Source organism: Hemibagrus wyckioides, linkage group LG18, assembly GCF_019097595.1.
Source record: "Hemibagrus wyckioides isolate EC202008001 linkage group LG18, SWU_Hwy_1.0, whole genome shotgun sequence".
NCBI classification, from domain to species: Eukaryota; Metazoa; Chordata; class Actinopteri; order Siluriformes; family Bagridae; genus Hemibagrus; species Hemibagrus wyckioides.
Window position 1 is genome coordinate 4,242,762 of NC_080727.1, and position 22,885 is coordinate 4,265,646.

The following is a 22,885-nucleotide window of genomic DNA, read 5'->3' on the forward strand; positions in this document are numbered from 1 at the left end:
GCAACAAAGGAGATTTGGGATTTTTTTGGAATAAAGCTAATAAAGCGCTGACAGAAGGTCAACGGCAAATCTAATTCAGGATTTTATCACTGTTTTTTTGAATATAATAGCATCATAGAGACTAACCAAGGACTCTGACTGTTACTGATGCTGATTGAACATGTAGCATGGCATTACACGTGTGGACAAAGTTGTTTAGGGTACCAAAAGGTACTTTTGTCAATTTCAAATGATTTCAGTGACCATTGTCGGTATTTCTTTCTATAATGGAAGGGTACCAACAATTTTGTCCACATGTGTATATCCAAAACATGTAATAAAGTTGCTAAATTCTCAATTCTGATTGGTTAGAAGGTGCTGATTAACTTCCTCCTGATTATCAGCAGCTCTGACAAGAAATGGTTTTTTATAGCTGTAATAAATAATCGTGCAAGGATTTAAACACGCTTATGGGAAAATAATCAACTTCAAGGTGTTCGTGGATTAATTTTCTTATAACCTGAACACCCTTTGTGTTTTACTTCTTACACATCATCTATGAGACCATCAGAAAGTTCTAGTAATTATATAACACGTGCATGTTTCAGTGTATAAGTTATTACAAGAGGACGTGATTGTGGTAGTCGAGTTCAGTCTCAGCTCATCTCCTCCAGTGTCCCAGACGTAACGCTTGATGACATTTGTGCATCCTTATGATTTTAATCAAACAGCTGTGGAATGTGTCAGACGGATCCACCCCCCCAGTTCTCCGGTTCCTGCTCTCCTCCACTTCTTCTTCTTCCTCTTCACCCAGACCTCCTACACTTCTCCGACCACAGCTTCGGTTTCCCAGACGGCTTATCACGAGGAACTAATTCAGTGTCCCTGCGTCTGTTTTAAATGTCACTGTCTGAGCTCATCTGGAATGACATGATTTTCATGGTGGAAGTGAAAGCGCTTTATTGAGCAGGGACCGAAGCGAGGCTACGATGCTGCCCTCCGCTCTGACTGTTTGCTCCGGTCCTTAAAGGTCTATACTCGGAAATGAAGAAGCAAACTTTTTTCTTTTTTTTTTTAAATAGCATGAACTCACTCATCCTCTCCATCAGCTCTGAGTCACGTTGCAGCCATGACTGGCAGGAGAAAGTAAACTTCTGTAAAAGTCTAAACCACAAGCTCTGAGTCTAGGGATTAGACTTTCTATCTTTCTATCTTTACACAATAAGTTAGCTGGGGTTTTTTATTATTATTATTATTATTATTATTATTATTTTGTTTTGTCTTATAGATACTCCAGATTTGGTACCGAATAATAAATAAACCTAAAACCATTTCAACCCCTGTGAAGAACGCTGCTCTTTATGAATATGCATGAATCCGAAAATTGGAAATACTCGTGTTGGATTTGTCGCATGGCGACACAAATGGGATTTTAGAAACCAAGCCCCAAATTGCATTTTCATGGTCTCTGGAAATGGGTGCCTCTAGGGTTCTTTGGATCGTTATGGGTTCTTTAGTTTGTTTAGTGAAGAAGCTTTTGAAACCTTTTCTAATACGGAAAAACGTTTCTAACAGGGTTCTACATAGAACCTTTAAGAGTTCCCTCACTGGAAAAAAAAAACACTTGTGGATCGTATAGCTAACATTCTTGGATAATGAGCTTTCAGGCTTATAGGATTTTATTTTAAAGTGTTTGTTGAAAGACACAAATACAAAAATGTTCAATTTTTACCTTAATTTTTTCCAACATCGCCTCCTTAAAGGTCTCTTCTTAGAACCGTATGTAATTTAGAACCCTACGTAGAACCTTGAAGAGTTTTTATAGTGGCATAAACCAAAGCTCTTTAAAGGATTGCATAGTGAATATAAATATATAATTTTTTAAATGAAGCTTTTGTTGGGAATTTCTTTAATAATCAAAGCTCTTTGTTGTACAGGCCTACCTGGAACCTTTAAGAGTCCACACAGAGGGACAAACCAACAGAATCTGCTTAATATTTTCCTTTAAATTTATGTTTCTCTGATAAAGAAATATTCGGCTCTATGGTTCTATATAGAAAATAGACGGGTTCTCCTGAAGAGACAAACCTTCAAGTGTTCCAAAAGGGTTCTTCTTGATTTACTTTACCGTATCTAAACCATAAGTTCTACTTGTGTTCATCATCAAAACTAGTTAGTAGCAGCATCTTGAGCCTCTTTAGTACTTAATGAACCTGTGTTGTGAGGTCATAACTTATGTTAATTAAATAAACTGGGGTTTTTAAGAAATCTTGGAGGTTTGAAGTTTAAAATCGGCTTCCTTTGGATGGATAATGAGTAAAGATTACTAAAAGGGTTCGATTTCACGCAAGTCTTAACTTGGATATCCCTTGTCGTGCCATTCTATCAGATTATGCTTCTAATGTGAAATAAGAGTACATTTAGCTCTTCTTGTTCTGGTTCAAATGGTATCCATGAGTCATATTAATGACATTAGTGTGCAGAATGACCTTTGACCTCCAAAACGCACAGCTTGGCATCCCTTCCTACCCCCTGCAGGCATGCTTGTCTCATCTGGCATTTCACCAGTACAGAGTCATGTGCCACCCACTTGTTGAGCCCTGGGAAGCAGCACTGGATCCAGGCGAGCCTGGGGCGTCTGTAGCCTCGAGGGCTTTGGGTCATGTGGTACAGGATGGAGCTGAAAATGTTAGGGGTCAAATGGGTCACGCTGTGCCACTGAAGGGCAGAGACTGAGGCAGGAGGAGTCATGAGGTCGCTGCTGTTCTTAAAGATCTGGTTTGGAGTTTAAAAGGCAAGTCATTGTGTGAGCTCGCCTTCCTGTTTGTTTAGCTCGAGGCCGAGTCTTAATTCTTCTTTTCTGGCTTTTTTTTTGTAGTGTGATGAAGTTAAATTTAGAAAATTAAACAAATCTGTACTGTCCTGTCCTCGGCTGTGAGGGAACGCTCATAAAACTCGTAAATCGTGTAAAAAAGTGATTCCAGAAAAAAGTGAAAGCAGCTTAAGTCCATATCTGATGACTGTCTGATTCCATCTGTTTCTGTTAGGAGAGTCTGAATCTGTCTGATTCTGTTAGGAGGATTCCCAGATTGTTTTATGTTTGTCTAAATCCGTCTGATTCTATTATGAGACCGTCTGGTTCTGTTATGACTGAATCTGTCTGATTCTTTTATGACTGTCTGACTGTGTTATGACTGTCTGAATCTGTCTAATTCTGTTATGACTGTCTGAATCTGTCTGATTCTGTTATGACTGAATCTGATTCTGTTTACAATGTCTGATTCTGCCCTGATTCTGTTATGACTGTCTGAATCTGTCTGATTCTGTTATGACTGTCTGAATCTGTCTGATTCTGTTATGACTGAATCTGTCTGATTCTGTTATGACCGTCTGAATCTGTCTGATTCTGTTATGACTGTCTGAATCTGTCTGATTTTCTTATGACTGAATCTGATTCTGTTTACAATGTCTGATTCTGCCCTGATTCTGTTATGACTGTCTGAATCTGTCTGATTCTGTTATGACTGTCTGAATCTGTCTGATTCTCTTATGACTGAATCTGATTCTGTTTACAATGTCTGATTCTGCCCTGATTCTGTTATGACTGTCTGAATCTGTCTGATTCTGTTATGACTGAATCTGTCTGATTCTGTTATGACCGTCTGAATCTGTCTGATTCTGTTATGACTGTCTGAATCTGTCTGATTTTCTTATGACTGAATCTGATTCTGTTTACAATGTCTGATTCTGCCCTGATTCTGTTATGACTGTCTGAATCTGCCTGATTCTGTTATGACTGTCTGAATCTGTCTGATTCTGTTATGACTGTCTGAATCTGCCTGATTCTGTTATGACTGTCTGAATCTGTCTGATTCTGTTATGACTGTCTGAATCTGTCTGATTCTCTTATGACTGAATCTGATTCTGTTTACAATGTCTGATTCTGCCCTGATTCTGTTATGACTGTCTGAATCTGTCTGATACTGTTATGACTGTCTGAATCTGTCTGATTTTATGTCTGATTCTGTTATGACTGTGTGAATCTGCCTGATTCTATTATGACTGTCTGAATCTGTCTGATTTTATGTCTGATTCTGTCTGATTCTGTTATGACTGTGTGAATCTGCCTGATTCTATTATGACTGACTGAATCTGTCTGATTATGTTATGACTGTCTGAATCTGTCTGATTCTGTTATGACTGACTGAATCTGTCTGATTCTATTATGACTGACTGAATCTGTCTGATTCTATTATGACTGTCTGAATCTATCTGATTCTGTTATGACTGACTGAATCTGCCTGATTCTGTTATGACTGTCTGAATCTGTCTGATTTTATGTCTGATTCTGTCTGATTCTGTTATGACTGTGTGAATCTGTCTGATTCTGTTATGACTGTGTGAATCTGCCTGATTCTGTTATGTCTGAATCTGTCTGATTCTGTTATGACTGTGTGAATCTGCCTGATTCTGTTATGTCTGAATCTGTCTGATTCTGTTATGACTGTGTGAATCTGCCTGATTCTGTTATGACTGACTGAATCTGTCTGATTCTGTTATGACTGTGTGAATCTGTCTGATTCTGTTATGACTGTGTGAATCTGTCTGATTCTGTTATGACTGTCTGAATCTGTCTGATTCTATTATGACTGTGTGAATCTGTCTGATTCTGTTATGACTGACTGAATCTGCCTGATTCTGTTATGACTGTCTGAATCTGTCTGATTCTCTTATGACTGAATCTGTCTGATTCTGTTATGACTGTGTGAATCTGTCTGATTCTGTTATGACTGTGTGAATCTATCTGATTCTGTTATGACTGACTGAATCTGCCTGATTCTGTTATGACTGTCTGAATCTGTCTGATTTTATGTCTGATTCTGTCTGATTCTGTTATGACTGTGTGAATCTGCCTGATTCTATTATGACTGACTGAATCTGTCTGATTATGTTATGACTGTCTGAATCTGTCTGATTCTGTTATGACTGACTGAATCTGTCTGATTCTATTATGACTGACTGAATCTGTCTGATTCTATTATGACTGTCTGAATCTATCTGATTCTGTTATGACTGACTGAATCTGTCTGATTCTATTATGACTGACTGAATCTGTCTGATTCTATTATGACTGTCTGAATCTATCTGATTCTGTTATGACTGACTGAATCTGCCTGATTCTGTTATGACTGTCTGAATCTGTCTGATTCTGTTATGACTGTCTGATTCTGCCCTGATTCTGTTATGACTGTCTGAATCTGTCTGATTCTGTTATGACTGTCTGAATCTGCCTGATTCTGTTATGTCTGAATCTGTCTGATTCTGTTATGACTGTGTGAATCTGCCTGATTCTGTTATGTCTGAATCTGTCTGATTCTGTTATGACTGTGTGAATCTGCCTGATTCTGTTATGACTGACTGAATCTGTCTGATTCTGTTATGACTGTGTGAATCTGTCTGATTCTGTTATGACTGTGTGAATCTGTCTGATTCTGTTATGACTGTCTGAATCTGTCTGATTCTGTTATGACTGTGTGAATCTGTCTGATTCTGTTATGACTGACTGAATCTGTCTGATTCTGTTATGACTGTCTGAATCTGTCTGATTCTGTTATGACTGTGTGAATCTGTCTGATTCTTTTATGACTGTGTGAATCTGCCTGATTCTGTTATGACTGTGTGAATCTGCCTGATTCTGTTATGACTGTCTGAATCTGTCTGATTATGTTATGACTGACTGAATCTGTCTGATTCTGTTATGACTGTCTGAATCTGTCTGATTCTGTTATGACTGTGTGAATCTGTCTGATTCTGTTATGACTGACTGAATCTGTCTGATTCTGTTATGACTGTCTGAATCTGTCTGATTCTGTTATGACTGTGTGAATCTGCCTGATTCTGTTATGTCTGAATCTGTCTGATTCTGTTATGACTGTCTGAATCTGTCTGATTCTGTTATGACTGTGTGAATCTGTCTGATTCTTTTATGAAAGAATCTGTCTGATTCTTTTTAGACTGTCGGATTCTGTTCTGATTCTGTTACGACATCCATGCATCTATGCATCTGAATCTGTCTCTGCTTCTCCATATCGGTGTCCGATTCTGTTATGATGAACATCGGATTTGTTTTGTTTTTTTGGCATGTGTCTCTTGTTACAACACCCGTCTGATTTGATGACCGTCTGATCCCCTGTGAGGATCTCTGCGTTTCATTCTCTGTAACGAATGTCTTCGTCTGTGTATCCAGGAGTGAATTAGTTCCATAGAAATGGAAATAAATGACTCAAAATCAGATTTTTTATTGAATTGATATGTAGACATGTTACGTCTGATCTCGATATGATTTTATCACAACAAATGTTGTCTTCATTACATCGGAAGTGGCATGAATCTAATCTGCTTGTACAGTTTAACACTGATGTTTTATTGTTCACGCAGGGTTCCTGAAACCCCAGTGCTCGCTGGCGCCGCCCCCTCAGAGAGGCCGCGGGGAATCCTGCTCCTGTTTCAGCGGCATGTGTCCTCTCCATCAGCGCAGACTCTCCACAGGTAACACAGCCTCATCACTCAGCAGCTGCCCATCACACAAAGCCTGCACTGTAGTCCATCCACAGCTCGCCACATTCGAGACGCCTATTGTCAAGAGCACACACACACACACGTAGTGTACACATCACTGAGTTTTCCGTTCGCTTCTACTCCTGCTTCGGTTTTCATTTTACGTTCACTCAGATCTACAAAACGTAGAGTACTTCCATGTAGAAAGCTGTTACTGTTACCGGTTCTCCTTCACTTGTCATCACTCGGGCTGAAGAAGGTTCCAGCAACATGAGTTCATGTCCTGGTGGAATGCGGAGAATGACGCATCACATCATCGCCTTCGTTTTATAGCGTCACTTTTAAACATTCCGAAAGTTCCATATAACCGAATCTGTTTTCACTTCAGATACTGAAGCAACATGGAAACATGATAGTAAAAATATAAAATATTGTTTCCTGTCTACAAGCATGAGGACATTTTATATACTTTTAAATATCGGGTTCGTTGGTACGGGTTCCGCGAGGCGTTAGCTGAAGCAATGTGTTTTGATTATGATAGAAAACTGTTCATGTCGGATCTGAGCTCGAAGAGTTTGATTAAACAGCTTAGCGAGTCAAAACATGTCTTCGTGATGAAGGATGCTGACGTTTCTATAAGGTTTGAGAAAAAGTTGGATTCTTGTTTTATTTGTAGATTTTTGTTTTAATTTTAGATTTTTGTTTTATTTCTGAATTTTTGTTTCATTATTTTTCATTTTATTTCTTGATTTTTGCTTTATTTCCGGAATTTTGTTTCATAGATTTTTGTTTTATTTCTGGATTTTTGTTTTATTTCTGGACTTTTGTTTCATAGAAATTTGTTGTATTTTTAGATTCTTCTTTAATTTTCGGATTTTTGTCTTATTTCTGGATTTGTTTTTTTTTTCTAGATTTTTTTTATTTCTAGATTTGTGTTTTATGTGAAGACTTTTGTTTTATTCCTGGATTTTTGTTTTATAGAATTTTGTTTTATTTCTGGATGTTTTGTTTTATTTCTAGATGTTTTGTTTTCTTTCTAGATTTTTGTTTCCCAGAATTTTGTTTTATTTCTAGATTTTTATTTTATTTTTGGATATTTTTCTTTGAAAGAGGAGCTTGCAATTTCTTCAGGAAAATTGAAAATGGCCGCAGACTTTCCTCAGATTCGATTCACGTGTCTCGGCCATAAGTACAGCTCTCATAGAAAGTCATTACATGTGTGTCTTGAAGGGTAGGAGTTTAAATGAAAAATCCTGTGCTTATGATTTTAGTCATTTACGTGCAAAAAAATAACACAGCTGTGAACAAAAGACAGCAAATTCAATCATTTTTGGCTGCATCGATTCACTACAAATCTCCGTAAAACCCTGGAGGGACTGATTTCGGGGGATTTTTTATGTAAAGCAAGACATTTCTACACAGGTAAACTTCACCTGCTGCCTTAAAGTTAATCTTTGCTTTAAACTCACAAGTCGTCAAGACAATGAATTACTTGAAGTTTTCGTTTTGGAAAACTTGACTTCAGAGTTCTCTCATGTTTTACAGCGTGTGTGTGTGTGTGTGTGTGTGTGTGAAAGATCGAAACTATTTTTTGTTTTCGAATATATATTTTTAAAAAGCTGCCAGCATATAAAATAGCAGCGCTCCACAGACTCATCCTAAAATTTCACCGGGTGTTAATGACGGAGGAGACAAGTGCATGATTACAGGGCAGGTAGAAACCTAACTAGTGTTGAACTTTTGCTAAATGTTTGAAGTAACGTGTAATTTTCACTGATGGGCGCCGTCTCCGACATGCTTTTTCCTGTCAGCTGGTTATAGAGTAATTGTGGCTACGCGAGGACGCAACCAGTCACGGTTAAAAAAAAAAATGGAAAAAAGAAAAAGAAAAAAGAAAATAGATATAAAACAAATAAAAAATTAAATAAATAAATATTTAAAAAATATATATTTTTAAAAAATATTTTCAAAAGTGTTTTTTTATATTAAACTTTTTTTTTTGTTTCTGTCTATGTATACTGTACGTGTTTTTTTTTTTTGGGGGGGGTTTTTTTGGGACTAGGAAGAACGACTTTTTCTCAAATACCTTCACAGTGAACGTGTTTGAACAGCGTCTCAGAGGCACACGTGTCTCTTTGTGGAGCCGTCAGAGGGCCGTGTGATTGATTAACTACATTTTTACTGTCACAGGCCTGAGTGTGTGTGTGTGTGTGTGTGTGTGTGGAGCAGTTACAGTCAGCCAGCATGCTTTATTGAGCTTGCTGACAGAGCAGTGAGCTCTTTTTTTTTTACAGCTTTGTTTGAAGGCTTGTTTGACTTTGCTGAAATATTCAAAGCCATTTACACTCCGGTGGTAATTCTAGTATCGCCGTTAGAAGTTGCTGTTTATGCCTGCTCGGATTCCACGGAGCACTCGGGCAAAGCCAGCGAGCACTGTCGAAAATTAGTTCTGTCTTTTTATTATGTTCTCCGCATATCCCACATAAAAGGCGGACGGAAAGGCAGTCTTTAAAAAGGCCGCACGGCGTGGCGCGGTTTGTCGTAGGCAGATTTTAAAACCGGTGGCTGTGGAAAAGCCGGGCTGAGCCTAGCTGGAGTCTCACGTTTATAGAAGGAGTAATGACAACGTTTCTAATTAGGAAACGTGTCGCTGTAAATCTTACACTGAGCCTGAAGGAGTGTGTGTGTGTGATGTGTTTGTGTGTGTGTGTGTGGATATGTTTGTGTGTGGGTGTGGGTGTTTGTATGTGTGTTTGTGTGTGGATGTGTTTGTGTGTGTGTGTGTTTGTGTGTGTGTGTGTGGATGTGTTTGTGTGTGGGTGTTTGTATGTGTGTTTGTGTGTGTGTGTGTGTGTGTGTGTGTGTGTGGATGTGTTTGTGTGTGTGTGTGGGTGTTTGTGTGTGTATGTGTGTGTTTGTGTGTGTGTGTGTGTGGATGTGTTTGTGTGTGGGTGTTTGTATGTGTGTTTGTGTGTGTGTGTGTGTGTGTGTGTGGATGTGTTTGTGTGTGTGTGTGGGTGTTTGTGTGTGGATGTGTATGTGTGTGTGTGTGTGTGTGGATGTGTTTGTGTGTGTGTGTGGATGTGTTTGTGTGTGGGTGTTTGTGTGTGGATGTGTATTTGTGTGTGTGTGTGTGTGGATGTGTGTGTGTGGATGTGTTTGTGTGTGTGTGTGGATGTGTTTGTGTGTGGGTGTTTGTGTGTGGATGTGTATGTGTGTGTGTGTGTGTGTGTGTGGATGTGTGTGGGTGTGAGTGTTTGTGTGTGGGTGAGTAAACGGCTGATCCGTAGCTGATCCTCCTGAACTTTTCTGCACTCACTGATGTGGCTGCGCTCGAGATTCCGGCGGTTTTATATTGTTTTGGATTTCCGTAAAAGCAAATCCTTGCTGGAAAGAGAGCGTGAGAAATGCAGCATCCCGGTGCTCCCGTCTCGCCAGATTCGTTTCAGAGGGTTTTTTGTTTCTTCTTTTTTTATTTGTCTAAAGGTTTGGTTTTCGAATTAGAAGTGCGAGGAGGAAGCAAAAAAGATGATTGTTTTTTTTTTTTGCAAGTGTTGTATGAGGTGAACATAAGGGGGGAAGAAAGGCGCTTTTTTTTTTTTTTGAAGCACCTCACAATGCAGGCCTTGTCCTGGAGATTTGGGCTTCTTCTCGGCACGCTGAACGGAGGAATGGAAAAGATTATCCACAGGAATGTCTGGGGTGCCCTCAAACCCAGAGCTCCACACGAGCGGCCAATGGGAGAGCGCGGCCGAGCGGTGGGCTAATTTTTTCCTGATGAACTCAGCCGCCTGCTCCTTAATGGGTTCTGATTGCCAGCTCTGAACTCACATATGGACCATGTTTGGAGAGGCTAAATTGTGGGACCAATTCGGTACTGGGCGGGGGAGAGAACGGTCGCTGGCTCTGCCTTTGTTGTTTCATTAGAGCGGATAATGGCTCGCTGTCTGAGTCTCTCTGTCCATCTTTTTCCTCCAGGTGTGTTTTTTTTTTTTTTTTAATAATAACACTTTATTGACATCGCTCGGGAAGGAGTTCCACCCAAAAAGCGACCTCTTGCTACGTTTATAACTGGCGTAATTGTCCTGCCTGTGCTGCGGGGGCCCTGGTGCCTTAGGGTAAATGGTGGCTTCATAAATTCTGCCAATTAATATGGTGCTTATTTATTGTCCCGAAGTGCTCCGAGAGAGAGAGAGAGAGAGAGAGAGAGAGAGCGGCCGAATGAAGCCCGTAAATTTTAGCGGAATGTGGCCGACACGAGCTTGAGTGTATTTTTGCTCTTTGTTTAAAGACTTCAGCTGAACCGTAGACCTTCAGTAAAAAGGAGGGAAATAAACGCCATGTGGTTAAGCTCCAGCGAATGATCCAAACATGTGTTTGTAGACCTTGTGGTCGCGGCGGGGGAGGGGATACCGAAAGCCGAGGGGAGTCGCGGCAGCGGCCGTTGCCTCCGTATGCGTTCTAGATCGGGGTCTCCGAGAGGTCAGGGTTCAAGGGAAGAGAGCTCGTTAGCTCCGACATGTTCCACACTCCTCCGGTTTTAATTGGCCTTAGCCGCCATACACACACTCCCTCACAGCTTCCTGTTGGCCAGGAGCTCAGAGTCGATTACAGGGCCAGGCCCTCTCCTCCCTCTCAGATTCATCATCATCATCATCATCCCGCACAGCGGCTATTTTAATACTCTTATTTATTTAAGACGCTCTTCAAAGCCAAGTCAGTGGAAAGAGCCAGTTCAGTGGCTCCTTCACTTTTTTTTTTTTTTATTCCAGTCCTTCTTGCATTCGGGGTTTAGAGTCTCATTTCTGGGGTGACATAGAAAAAAGTGTGTATTTTAAAGTTCATAATATTTAATAAATTATACATTACATGCTAACCTTAAGAACTCAGGGATTTTTTGTACCAAAGATTTTTCAAAACTTTTTTTTCCTGTTTTGTTTCCTAACTTATTTAATTTTTTATCTTTTTTTCCCTTTATTTTTTTCCCCTTTTTTCCCTTATTTTTTTATTTTTTTACATTTTTTCCTTTCCTTTTTTTCTTTTATTTTAGCTGCATATTCGTTCACTTCTTTCTAATTACATATTTATTTATTTATTTTTTTAAATATATTTATATATTTAATACAACCAAATTCTTAGTCGCTGTGATCAGACTTCACTACAAAAGAGTAAAGAAAAAAAAAAGAGTTTATGATGACGATGATGATAAAAAACACGAGAACATGAAAAACTGGATTTTTTTTTTGTCTTTATTAACATCCAGAAAGAAAAGAAAGAAGTGAATCACTGTTTATATAACTTGTTACACACCATTTCACAAAATGGATAAAAAATGACTACATCATGTGCTTTAATTAATAGAGAAACAGTCCTGGAATTGAATAAGAGGCATTTAAACGCTTCAGGATATTTTGTTAGAGAAAAAATAATTTTATAAATAACTTCAGGAAAGAAGAGTTTACGCTCTGAGGTTTCTGGGTAATGTGATAAGATACGCTGTTTGAGTCTCAGAGAGAAAAAGAGAGCTGAAATGTAACACTAAATGGATAAAAAGTACAATGTGTTGTATTTTAAGTCATCTCTAATCAGATATAAAGGAATAAGAGGAATTGAGGCAGTGTGTAAAAGCTCAGTCTGCTCGTTTTTTTGAGTCAGATAATTGTGTACTTATGTGCACGTAAATCTGTGTGCTTTCTTTAGAGGTCAGGGTTTAACACATTAGGTCATTTCATGTGATTCACCCCAGCCAGTGGAACTCGAGTTGTTGTGAGCGAGCGTGATGACCGGAACATTAGGTCAGAATGTTAAAAAGAAATGTTAAATGTTAAATTCATAATGTGTGACCTTTTGTCCGTGGGTTACAGCTGTGTAGAGCGTGGCATGATAATGGCAGTCGTACTTGAGTGTGTGTGTGTGTGTGTGAGAGAGAGAGATAGAAAGAAAAGGCAGGTCATGGCACTCGTGCTCAGGTCAGGTCATCCCCACGCCGTCCTATAAAAGATTCTCACCGTCACTGACTGACACTTGTCAAAGAGAAAGTAAGAAATAAATAAATAGAAATGCGAGTGCTTCCTTTGGCAGGCAGTGACAGCGCTCTTCCATGATGGTTTGGTCAAGGGAATTCAGAGAGACTAAGCCTTTGATAACTCACTGAGCCCTTAATCTAGCCACAGCGTGCCACCGTCACAATGAAATGCTACTGATTGTCGCGGCTCATCAGCCGAGCGGGAGGCTCGCGCATCCGTCACTGCTCCTACGGTATCAGCCTCTGGCACAGGAAATAAGCCTGGAGCTACGTAGCTTTCACATGCTGTCTTGCTGTCTATCTCTTTCTCTCTCTCTCTATCTCTCTCTCTCTCTATCTCTCTTTGTGTCTTTGTGACTTTATCTATCTATCTATCTATCTATCTATCTATCTATCTATCTATCTATCTATCTATCTATCTATCTATCTATCTATCTATCTATCTACCTGTCTGTCTGTCTATCTATCTATCTATCTATCTATCTATCTATCTATCTATCTATCTATCTATCTATCTATCTACCTGTCTGTCTGTCTGTCTGTCTATCTATCTATCTATCTATCTATCTATCTATCTATCTATCTATCTATCTATCTATCTATCTATCTATCTATCTATCTATCTATCCCAGGATTTCGGATTCAGGTCTGTTATTTGTCCTGTTTCTTGCTCTTATGTTAAGAAAATACAAACTGGGGTGTGGTTAAAAATCACATTTCCATGATTTTCCAGAGGTCCAGCCATTAAAAAGCGACTTTTTTGTGTCTCAGGGTGTCTAGTTTTAGGCTCTCTGATGGAGGGAGAATCCAAAATCAGTGTCGGGTTTTAAAATATGAGCGCAGTATTTCTGTGGGGGAAAAAGACACCAAGTCTTGTTCAATATGTTTTTTTGCCAGATGAGGAAGTAGTTCTTTAACGTTTGGTGGAAACTTTGCTAGACGAGTCTTGAAGGGTCTGAATTTTGCTTGAATCTGTGTCCACCATGCCAGAGTGATGTCTTCAGCCCTGATGGTGTCTATAATCAGCATCTTTTTATTAAGCGAGAGTGTGAAAGACAGCAGCAGTTTTCAGAAAGCCCAGGTGACCTTTAGAGTCTCTGGGGATTGCGCATGGAGCGTGTGGCATCCAGTCCTGGCACACGGAGGAAAGTTCAGGAAGGAGAGGGAGTCTATTTTGACACTAAAGCAGTCAGACATGCTCGGAATTATACTTGGAGAGAGGAAGGAGAGGCACGGGCCAAGCGAGCATTTGATCCAGATGCCACCAGAGCCAATCTCATGAGGCGGAAGGTCAGCGCCGGAGCACCTGCTGCCCCACGTCCAGCATCACCGAGCGTAACATGCTTAAAGCCTTGAAGTAGTGACCTTGTGTAAGAGTTCCGTCTGTGGATGGAGCAAAGCATGCTGGGATGTTAGGCAGTATGGCTTTTCATGTAGGGTTTGTGCGTGGAGGCCTCCTGCTTAGGAGCTAATGGAATTTTTTTATTTGGCTGTGCCAGTGTTCACTGGAACACTACAGGGAGAAAAATGTCAAGTGTGTAAATGTACCAGAAATTTTGGCACCTGTCTGGAACGGTGCTTTTTTTTCCATTGGCCACCAGTCAATACAGTCAGTCAACATCTGAACAAACGTCCAGATATTTCTTTTTTGCTGCAGCACAAATGCTGCATGATTTTCAGGGTTGTTTTGTGCAGCCAGTCTAAGCAAGTTATGCAAGCGCTGTGTTGACTCAACAATTATATCATTAAGCACCGTAACGATGATGTCGTTGATTGTTCCTGGAAATATTCAAGTTGGTGAGAAATATACCAGAACCCCCAGTTCTGCTGGTTGGGCTAGAACTTGCTTTGTGTCTGTTGGTTGGCTCCATACAGTAGACAGTTCTTCAAGACCGGGGTTTTTTGTTCATCCGCCAGCATTAAGGCCACTTTCAGATGAACTCTTGCGAGAAACAGACCATTAGAAACACACACGGCTCAGGCTAAACACACAGGCAGATGCTGCAGAGAGGAAATCTGGGGCAGGGTGTGTTTGATTGGGCAAAACTAATGCCACAGTGGCAGCTTGTCCTCGTGTCTGTTACAGATATCGGCACTGAGATAATTGATTGACGTGGATGCAATGAAATGGGCATGAAACTGAGCAGACCGCGGTGAAGAAACAGGGCAGTGAGATATACAGCAGGAGGAAAATTCACACTGGGCTGGGTTTTAAATATCTGCTACAGTGAGAAATTTTAAGGCGAGTTCTTAAGGCAAACGTTTGTATTGCGAAACAAATTTTCCCATAAGAAATAACGTAGATGCAGAACTGACCCAAGCCAAGCATTCCATGTCAAGTGTTCTCACAGGAAGTCGTGCCACCAAGCTTGGGCTAAAAATAGAACAGAGCACCCACGGCACCAATCTGTCAACAATAAAACTCACCTAGCTTTTGCAAGGCAAGGTTGGTATCGTGGGTTGATTCTTTCCAAACAGCTTTCGCTGACCGAAAAGAAATCGCTTAACACTAACAAGTTTTGAACGGCTCCCAGACGTACATGAGACTTTGATCCGCTTCGTTAATATGCTGAAAATGCTTTGTATACCGAGGTTCCATATGAGGTGTATATTGTTCTATTTATTAGTATATTTCCACTTGACTTACGCTCTATTGTATTGTATTGTGTTGTATTGTATTGTATTGTATTGTATTGGCGTTTGCTCTGGGGTTCTGTGCACCAGTGCTGGGAATTGCATGTCGTTTCACTGAGTCAGATCATTTAACTCAGCTCACAAATATGTCCTGACTCCCATTCCACTCATTTCAGTTTTTGTTGCTAACCGAACCGTTTTCTGTGATATTTTGACCTGAGAGAACTGGTTTAACAAAAAAATGACAAGATGATGGACATTACATCTAAACAAATATACAACGTACAAGCATTTTTTCATTCTAAAGCCTCGAATATCTGTCCCAGGTTGGTCTGTATATGCAGTTTAAGACTTTTTTCCACAAATCCCATTATTACTATATTACTAGTCCTATATGTGTTTCATACCAGGTTCTATTTCTGTAACGGTCTGTTGGAATACTGTGATTTTCGAGTCTATAAACCGCACAATGCCATATGGTGCAGTTCCTCAGATAACAGCTGCCTCGCCAGAGCTTAATATGAAGCCCTTCTGAGACCTGCTTTTCCTCTCTCATACTTCTCACCTTCCACTAAAGGGGCTTTCACGCTGTAGGTTTAGTCTGAGACGACGTAGCGCATGAAAAATCAGAAATGTGAGAGCTGTCACGTTGACCGGGACGAGCACGGCCATACCGAACCAGACTGTCTGAAGGAGGTGGTGTTGCTCTGGAACTGTGGCATGAGGCCGATGATGACGTCATCACACACGTGTAGCATGAGTGGCGTGAACGTTGTGGGACACTATTACTGGACGGACCAGGGTTCGAGTCTGAAATCAGACCAGTGCTGCAGCTGATTCAAAAGCTAACTTATACCCCAGCATTCCCAAATCTGATTGGTCAGTGTTGATCAGTTTTCTCTAACAGCTGCTTTCAGAGTAAACAGGGATTTATGTAGAATCAGAAGGAGTCTCCAGTTTCAGAGCTTCTGTATCACGACAGGATCCGTCGACTCAGAGTATCGTCTCATGCACATATTTCCTCCCTGCTGATTACCAGAAGCACAGCGGCCCACACTTATGAATATTCTCCAGGCCGCCTTCTGCAGATTAACCAACCGCAGCTCCTGGTTGTGTATTTCTTCCTCCACGGCAGCGGCAGCAGCAGCAGCAGCAGCTGCTTGTAACCCAGGACGGTAATGCTGCATATTTAACGCCTCCGCAGCCATCTGTCCTGGCGTATTGTGATCCACTCCGGACATGTGTGTGTGTGTGTGTGTGTGTGTGTGTGTGTCCACTATGTTCTTATACAACAGCACGAGGCCGTATCTTTTTATAGCATCGCTTCATCTGATACCACACACACACAGTTTTTCTCCACTGCGCCTCATACAGTTATTCAAAATAAGAGGCTGATGGTTCAGGAGGGTAGAATCCAAATCCCCTCACGATCAGCAACCAGAACCCAGCTGCTCCTCTGCAACAATCTGCTCTGATACATGACTAAATCATCGGTGTAACACACACCCGAACACACGTCGTCAGAGCGCAAATCTGGCGAACGGTATTGGGACGTTTTCAGCTTTTCATGCTTCAGGATTAGAAAATAGTCGCTCACAGAACAGACGTCGGAATCTCTGACGAAAAGTTGGACCGTTCACATGAAACGGAACAGGAGTTCTTGAGCTAATTGAGTGGTTACTGAAGAACGATCGAAACCAAATTTCCTTTTTTACAGATTGTCACTCTGTATTTGTTTCTTTAGAACCGAAAAGGAAACGTCTTTCCGAAACGTCTTAAGTTGTTTAGCTCTGCATAAACCACACTCTATTTTTACCCTCAGCTTTCATTTAGCTATGGTTGAAGCTAGCCTTTAGCATCGTGAGTCATGGTTTCTATGCGAATAACAGAACTAGAGTCGCAAAATTCCTGGGTTTCCTGCATCGCTGCAGATCCGCATCCCAGATTCGAACACAGTTTAGCTTTTAATGAATCAGATATTCCTGATACAGCGTAAATACAATTCTACAAAACGCCGGGCAGTGTTCTGAAGTGCTGCTATAATTTCCTTGTAAGTGAGCGGAGGTTTGTGTGACTGATGCTCAGATCAAGCGGACAGAACGAATTCGCACTCTGTTTCCATTTGTCTTGGTGATTTTCCCATTGTTGTTTTTTTTTTCATATCAACTACTAGTAAATTATATCCTCCTTAAAGCGGTGAGAGGAAGAGGAGCAGCCATGTTGCTTTGAAATACACCCACTCATCCAGTCCGAGAGAGAGAGAGAGAAAGGGGAGATAGAGAAAGGGGGGGGGCAGAGAGGGAAAGGGAGGGATAGAAAGAGAGGGAGAGAGGGTAAGAGAGAGAGGAAAAGAGAGAAAGGGAGGGAGAGAGTGGGGGGAAGAGGGAGGGAGAGAGAGAGAGAGAAAGGGTGAGATAAAGAATGAGAGAGAGTGAGAATGTGGAATTCCTGTCGGATGAGTGTGTGTGTGTGTGTGTGTGTGTATTTTTCAACAGCTCCATGTTTGCCGTGTAATCTTCACTGCTGGAGTGTGTCTCCCACTGCGTCTCACTTCAGGAAGAAAGAGGCTTCCCACTTCCTGTTTGTGCTCAGAGAGAAAGGAAAAGGCAGAGAATTCGAAGGAAATGTTCCTTCATTTGTACATGAAAACACACACACACACATGAGACGCATATCAGCTTATCCAATTATTTTATTATATTATCTCTTGATTACTTTTTAATACACATGGGGGTCATGCTGTCACAGAGAAGCACAGGGTGTTAACCAGTGCTACTAATCCATTAGTAACTAAAGTTACTAATCCCTCCCCCCTTAGTGTTTTATTAATATTAATCTTACTCCACAGCGACTTGTCACATGACCACATTTTATCAATTAAATTCCACACAGTGTACTTTATATCCATTTATAGTTACATGGAATGCTCTGCAGCATCCAGTCTCTTACTTTATAACAGGTGTAAACAGATGTTCCGTCACCAGCATGTCTTTTTTATTCTTTTTCAGATAAATAAATAAATAAATAAATAAATAAACTATTTTGCTGAGAAACTGGAAAGAAGTTGGATTTAAAACATTAAAAAATTAATAAAAATATTGGTTCATGTTGTGTCTGCTATAGTGAGGCATACACACACACACCTTGCAGTGTTGAAAGTGAAGTCTCGTAGATTTCAGTTATTATAAGTAAGAGGCAGAATAAAAGAGTAATAAGTGCATTAATGTTATTCACACACACACACACACACACACAGGTACTTGTGAATGTCTACATTAGAGTGGATGAAGGACGAATACACTCCCCAGATCTTCACCTTCCCCTGCATTACACTAAAACCTCCATCATCATCATCACCTGTCAGGATTTTGTCATAATTAGTATTTTAATTCATTTCTCCTTCTTCACTCGTCCTCGTCGTAAAGTCTCACCACACTGGGACAGAGAGAGTGAGAGCGAAGACGACGGGTCTGATAAAAGCGTGAGGTGTAAAGCACACAGAGCTGCAGATTACGTTTCTCTTTCAAGCCGCATGCTTGTTTCGGGCGGCTTTTCCTTCTGCACCCTTTTGATCTGCCTCTTTTTGTTGATATAATGAGCAGAGATTAGCGCTGACCTTTGCTTTAGTGACTGATTCTCATTTATCTCGCGTTATTGCTCAACCCACTTGCTGTGCATGCGCTGACGCGGGGCTCTGCAAGTGGGCAGAGACGCAACGTCAGGGTTTAAATTTCTGTGGCCAGTTTGACGTGTTATTAATGAAGCGGGACGTCGGTCAGGTCAGAGGTCAGGAGTCCTCAGAGGAGAGTGAGTGAACGCTCTGATTGAGCCGTCAATCGTTACACTTATAATAGCTGAAATGTGCTACGTGACGGTTTTGTTGCTATGGTAATGCTTCAATTAGACTTTCTCTGTGATTCATGAATAATTTACTAATCCCGACGCATCAGGGAACAGTCACGTGTGAATAGTTACCTGTTATCGTCGTGTATGTTAATTCATTTCATGATGTTTGCAGTACTAATAAAGATCCTTCCCTGGGATTTCTATGCTAGTACACATTTATCCTTTCTATAGCAACAGCTCCTTCTTAGCAATTTGGAGCTAGTGCTCGTTGTAATATGTTATTGTTTCTATAGCAACAGATCCGTCCCAGGGATTCGTAGCTAGAGCATTGTTTATTGTTTTAATAGTAACCGATCCTTCCCAGGGATTCGTAACAAGTGCATTCGTAACATTATCGTTTCTATAGCAACAGTTTGTTCTCTGGGATTCGTAACTAGTGCTTGTTATAGTACATTATCGTTTCTATAGCAACAGTTCGTTCTCTGGGATTCGTAACTAGTGCTTGTTATAGTACGTTATCGTTTCTATAGCAACAGTTAATTTCCAGGGATTCGTAACTAGTGCTTGTTATAGTACGTTATCGTTTCTATAGTAACAGTTAATTCCCAGGGATTCGTAACTAGTGCTTGTTATAGTACGTTATCGTTTCTATAGCAACAGTTAATTTCCAGGGATTCGTAACTAGTGCTTGTTATAGTATGTTATCGTTTCTATAGCAACAGTTAATTTCCAGGGATTCGTAACTAGTGCTTGTTATAGTACGTTATCGTTTCTATAGCAACAGTTAATTCCCAGGGATTTGTAACTAGTGCTTGTTATAGTACGTTATCGTTTCTATAGCAACAGTTAATTTCCAGGGATTCGTAACTAGTGCTTGTTATAGTACGTTATCGTTTCTATAGCAACAGTTAATTCCCAGGGATTCGTAACTAGTGCTTGTTATAGTACGTTATCATTTCTATAGCAACAGTTAATTCCCAGGGATTCGTAACTAGTGCCTGTTATAGTAATGTTATCGTTTCTATAGCAACAGTTCGTTCCCTGGGATTTGTAACTAGTGCTTGTTATAGTACGTTATCATTTCTGTAGCAACAGCTTGTTTCCAGGGATTCATAGCTAGTCTCACAACATGAAAACATTTTCAGGACCTGCTTTAATAAGTCAAATATTACTACAACCACTAGAACACAGAACTAATTGTTCTGTTCGATTAACATGCAGTGACAACTCTGAGTGATAAAACTGGACATCCAGGTACAGAGGAAGCTAAACTGACCATAGGCTCTGGATCAGAGGGATGCACATGCTCTCTCATCTGTCAGTCACAGCGAAATCAGCCAATCACACGCCTCTGTGAGCTCATACAGCTCAAAATAACAGATTTTCTTGTTCTCTAGAGAACGTGTAAGAGCTCTTAAAATCCCACAGCTTCCAGAGTCCAGCCTTTTACCACGCCACGTTCCTTTCCCTGTCCCGAAAATCCGTTGTATTGTCAATTAAAAATGATTTGTAAAGCGACAGGTACCGTGACACGCTCTTCCAGAACGAGAAATTATTATTTTTTTTTTTTTCTGGCAGGTAATCCATCAAATTAAGTATCACAGTTTTTATTTTTTTAGAAACAAGGGTGTGTGTGTGTGTGTGTGTGGAGAGGAATTAGAGGAAATATGAGCGGGTGTGTAGGCGTGTGGACGAGAGCATGTGATTCAGTGTGTGTGTGTGTGTGTGTGTGTATACAGTATGCCTCTGACTCATTAGCAGAGCTTACCGCTGTGTGTAATCAGCAAGCTGGATCAGGTGCTTGGTGTGAGACTGATGTTTTCCAGCACACTTCTGAAGCAGCAGCTCAGGGTCACATCGAGGTCACAACCCATGACCTCTCTCTTTCTCTCGCTCTCTCTCACTCTCTCTCTCTATCTCTCTTGTTTTTTTTTTCTTCTTCCCTATTTCATTTGAGACAGGCGGGATGAGGTGGGAGGAAGACCGTGATGTTCTCGAGCGCATGGGAAAGCACCGGAGCTGTGAGCCCTGCTAAGATCAGCGGCGTTATTAATTTTTTTGTCTTTGTGTTCGATAAAGGAAAACCTTCCTGCTTGTTTAGTATGTCAGCTTGAATTTCTGTGTGGTTTCTGACTCTGACTGTGTGATATCTGGAATAAATATCAAAAGGACAAGCTCAAAACAACTCCCGTCTTCAGTCTGAGTCACTCTGTTATCAGAGTTTGCTGTCGATCTGAGGTGACGGGGCGTGGCCTAAAGTTCTTAAGAAAAATACAAAAAAAGTTCATCAAAGTTCTATAAAAATCCAGCATGTAGATATGTGAGCATGCACTTGATGGCTATAAGCCTTATTTACTGGCTAGATTCATTCTGTGGAAGTAAATATAATGGAAGCCGCTTATACTATACGGTTCATCTGATTGGTCAGAAAGATTTGTGTTCTTTTTATTACGTTAAATAGTAAAAAACTCACTTACACGCGTCACTTAAGCGCCTTTTAAAACCAGGTGTAATCGTTGATGTGGTGACAAAATGGTTTGTTTATTTATTTATTTATTTATTTCCTGAGAATTTTGTCAGCAATTCGGAGCAGGCTGTAACTATAACCTAAAGTAAGAAAAGCAACTACAAATGGATAAAAAGTACATCTTTTTTTTTTTTTTTTCATTAATGATAAAAATTTTCATTTCTGTTGTAAAAAATTTCATATAATTAATATAATGAGTATATGATATAATATCCATAATTAATTAATATAATAAATATATTATATTTAATATAAAAATAGAATTAATAATTTAAAAAAAAAATACACCAGCTTTGAAGAGGCGTCATGGTTGCCATGGCGTCGTCGATGATTTTTCTAAAACATTAAAAAAAAAAAAAAGAAGCCCATTTGGAGTTTTTTCTTGCGTTAATAATATTTGTACGATGTGTAAAAACACCACATCGTTAATGCGCTGTAAAAAATTCTGGTAAATGTGGAAGGTGTTAAGTTTCGTCCGAATTTCGAAAATCAAGGTGTTGCTATATTTATAGCATGTGTGTGTGTGTATGTGTGTTTTTTTTATAGCTTGTGTGTTGTGTGTTGTGTGTGTGCGTATTTGCGCAGAGGCTTTACTGGAATTCGGAGCAGGACTTGATCTTGTTTTGCTGCTTTATGAGTCTGAGTGTAGCTCTGTAATTGAGGTTATGGGTGATTAAACTCTCTGTGGCCCTACGCAATCCCCCAGCCGCCTATCGCTCAGTGTCGGAGACGATCCCCTCCGCTCAGTGTGTAATTGATTACTGTGTGTACTCTCTCTATATCTCTCTCTCTCTCTCTCTCTCTCTCTCTCTCACTCTATCCATAAAGCTGGTTTAGGCCACATCAGCCGGCGTTTAGTGTCGGTCGTGTTTGAAAAGGGAAGCTGTTCCTCCTGCGTGTGCAGCATGTGACAGAACGACCTCGGGGGTGTTTACTCTGCCGCCGCTCTGGGTCGAGTGTGTTTTCTGTTCGGACGATGTTTACGCTTCGATTGAAGAGTCTATCAGGGATCGATGAATAAAAACAATAAAAAAAATTATTCGGATCTTTATAGTCAGACTCGGTTTAATGAAGCTAGGAAGAAATACACGGTGGTTGATTTATTCGTATGAGTTTTGATTAGTGTGTGTGTGGGTGTGTGAGTGTGTGTGGGGTGTTGTTGAGCAAAGCGAGGAGGCTCTTGCCAGGGGAAAATGGTTTGTACGTGTTAGAAGATTTTCGTGACAGCTTGCAAAAGACTGATCAGCGTTTCGCAGAGTCGGTTCATCGAGTCCAAACATGCAGTCAGACCAGGACAGCTGTGTGTGTGTGTGTGT

The 22,885-nt window shown here is 40.4% G+C and overlaps 1 protein-coding gene across 6 annotated transcripts in view; it reads left to right on the forward strand.

Moving 5' to 3' along the window:
- The window catches only part of rxraa (retinoid X receptor, alpha a), a 159,427-nt gene that overhangs the window by 79,059 nt on the left and 57,483 nt on the right, over positions 1 to 22,885 (forward strand). For 5 of the 6 annotated variants that reach the window (XM_058415268.1, XM_058415270.1, XM_058415266.1 and 2 more), the window contains exon 2: positions 6,418 to 6,528. In XM_058415268.1, coding sequence (XP_058271251.1) covers positions 6,418 to 6,528 — 111 coding nt within the window. Of the gene's footprint in view, positions 1 to 6,417; positions 6,529 to 18,885; positions 19,004 to 22,885 lie in introns of those variants that run through there. The other variant, XM_058415271.1, reaches the window with a different exon arrangement.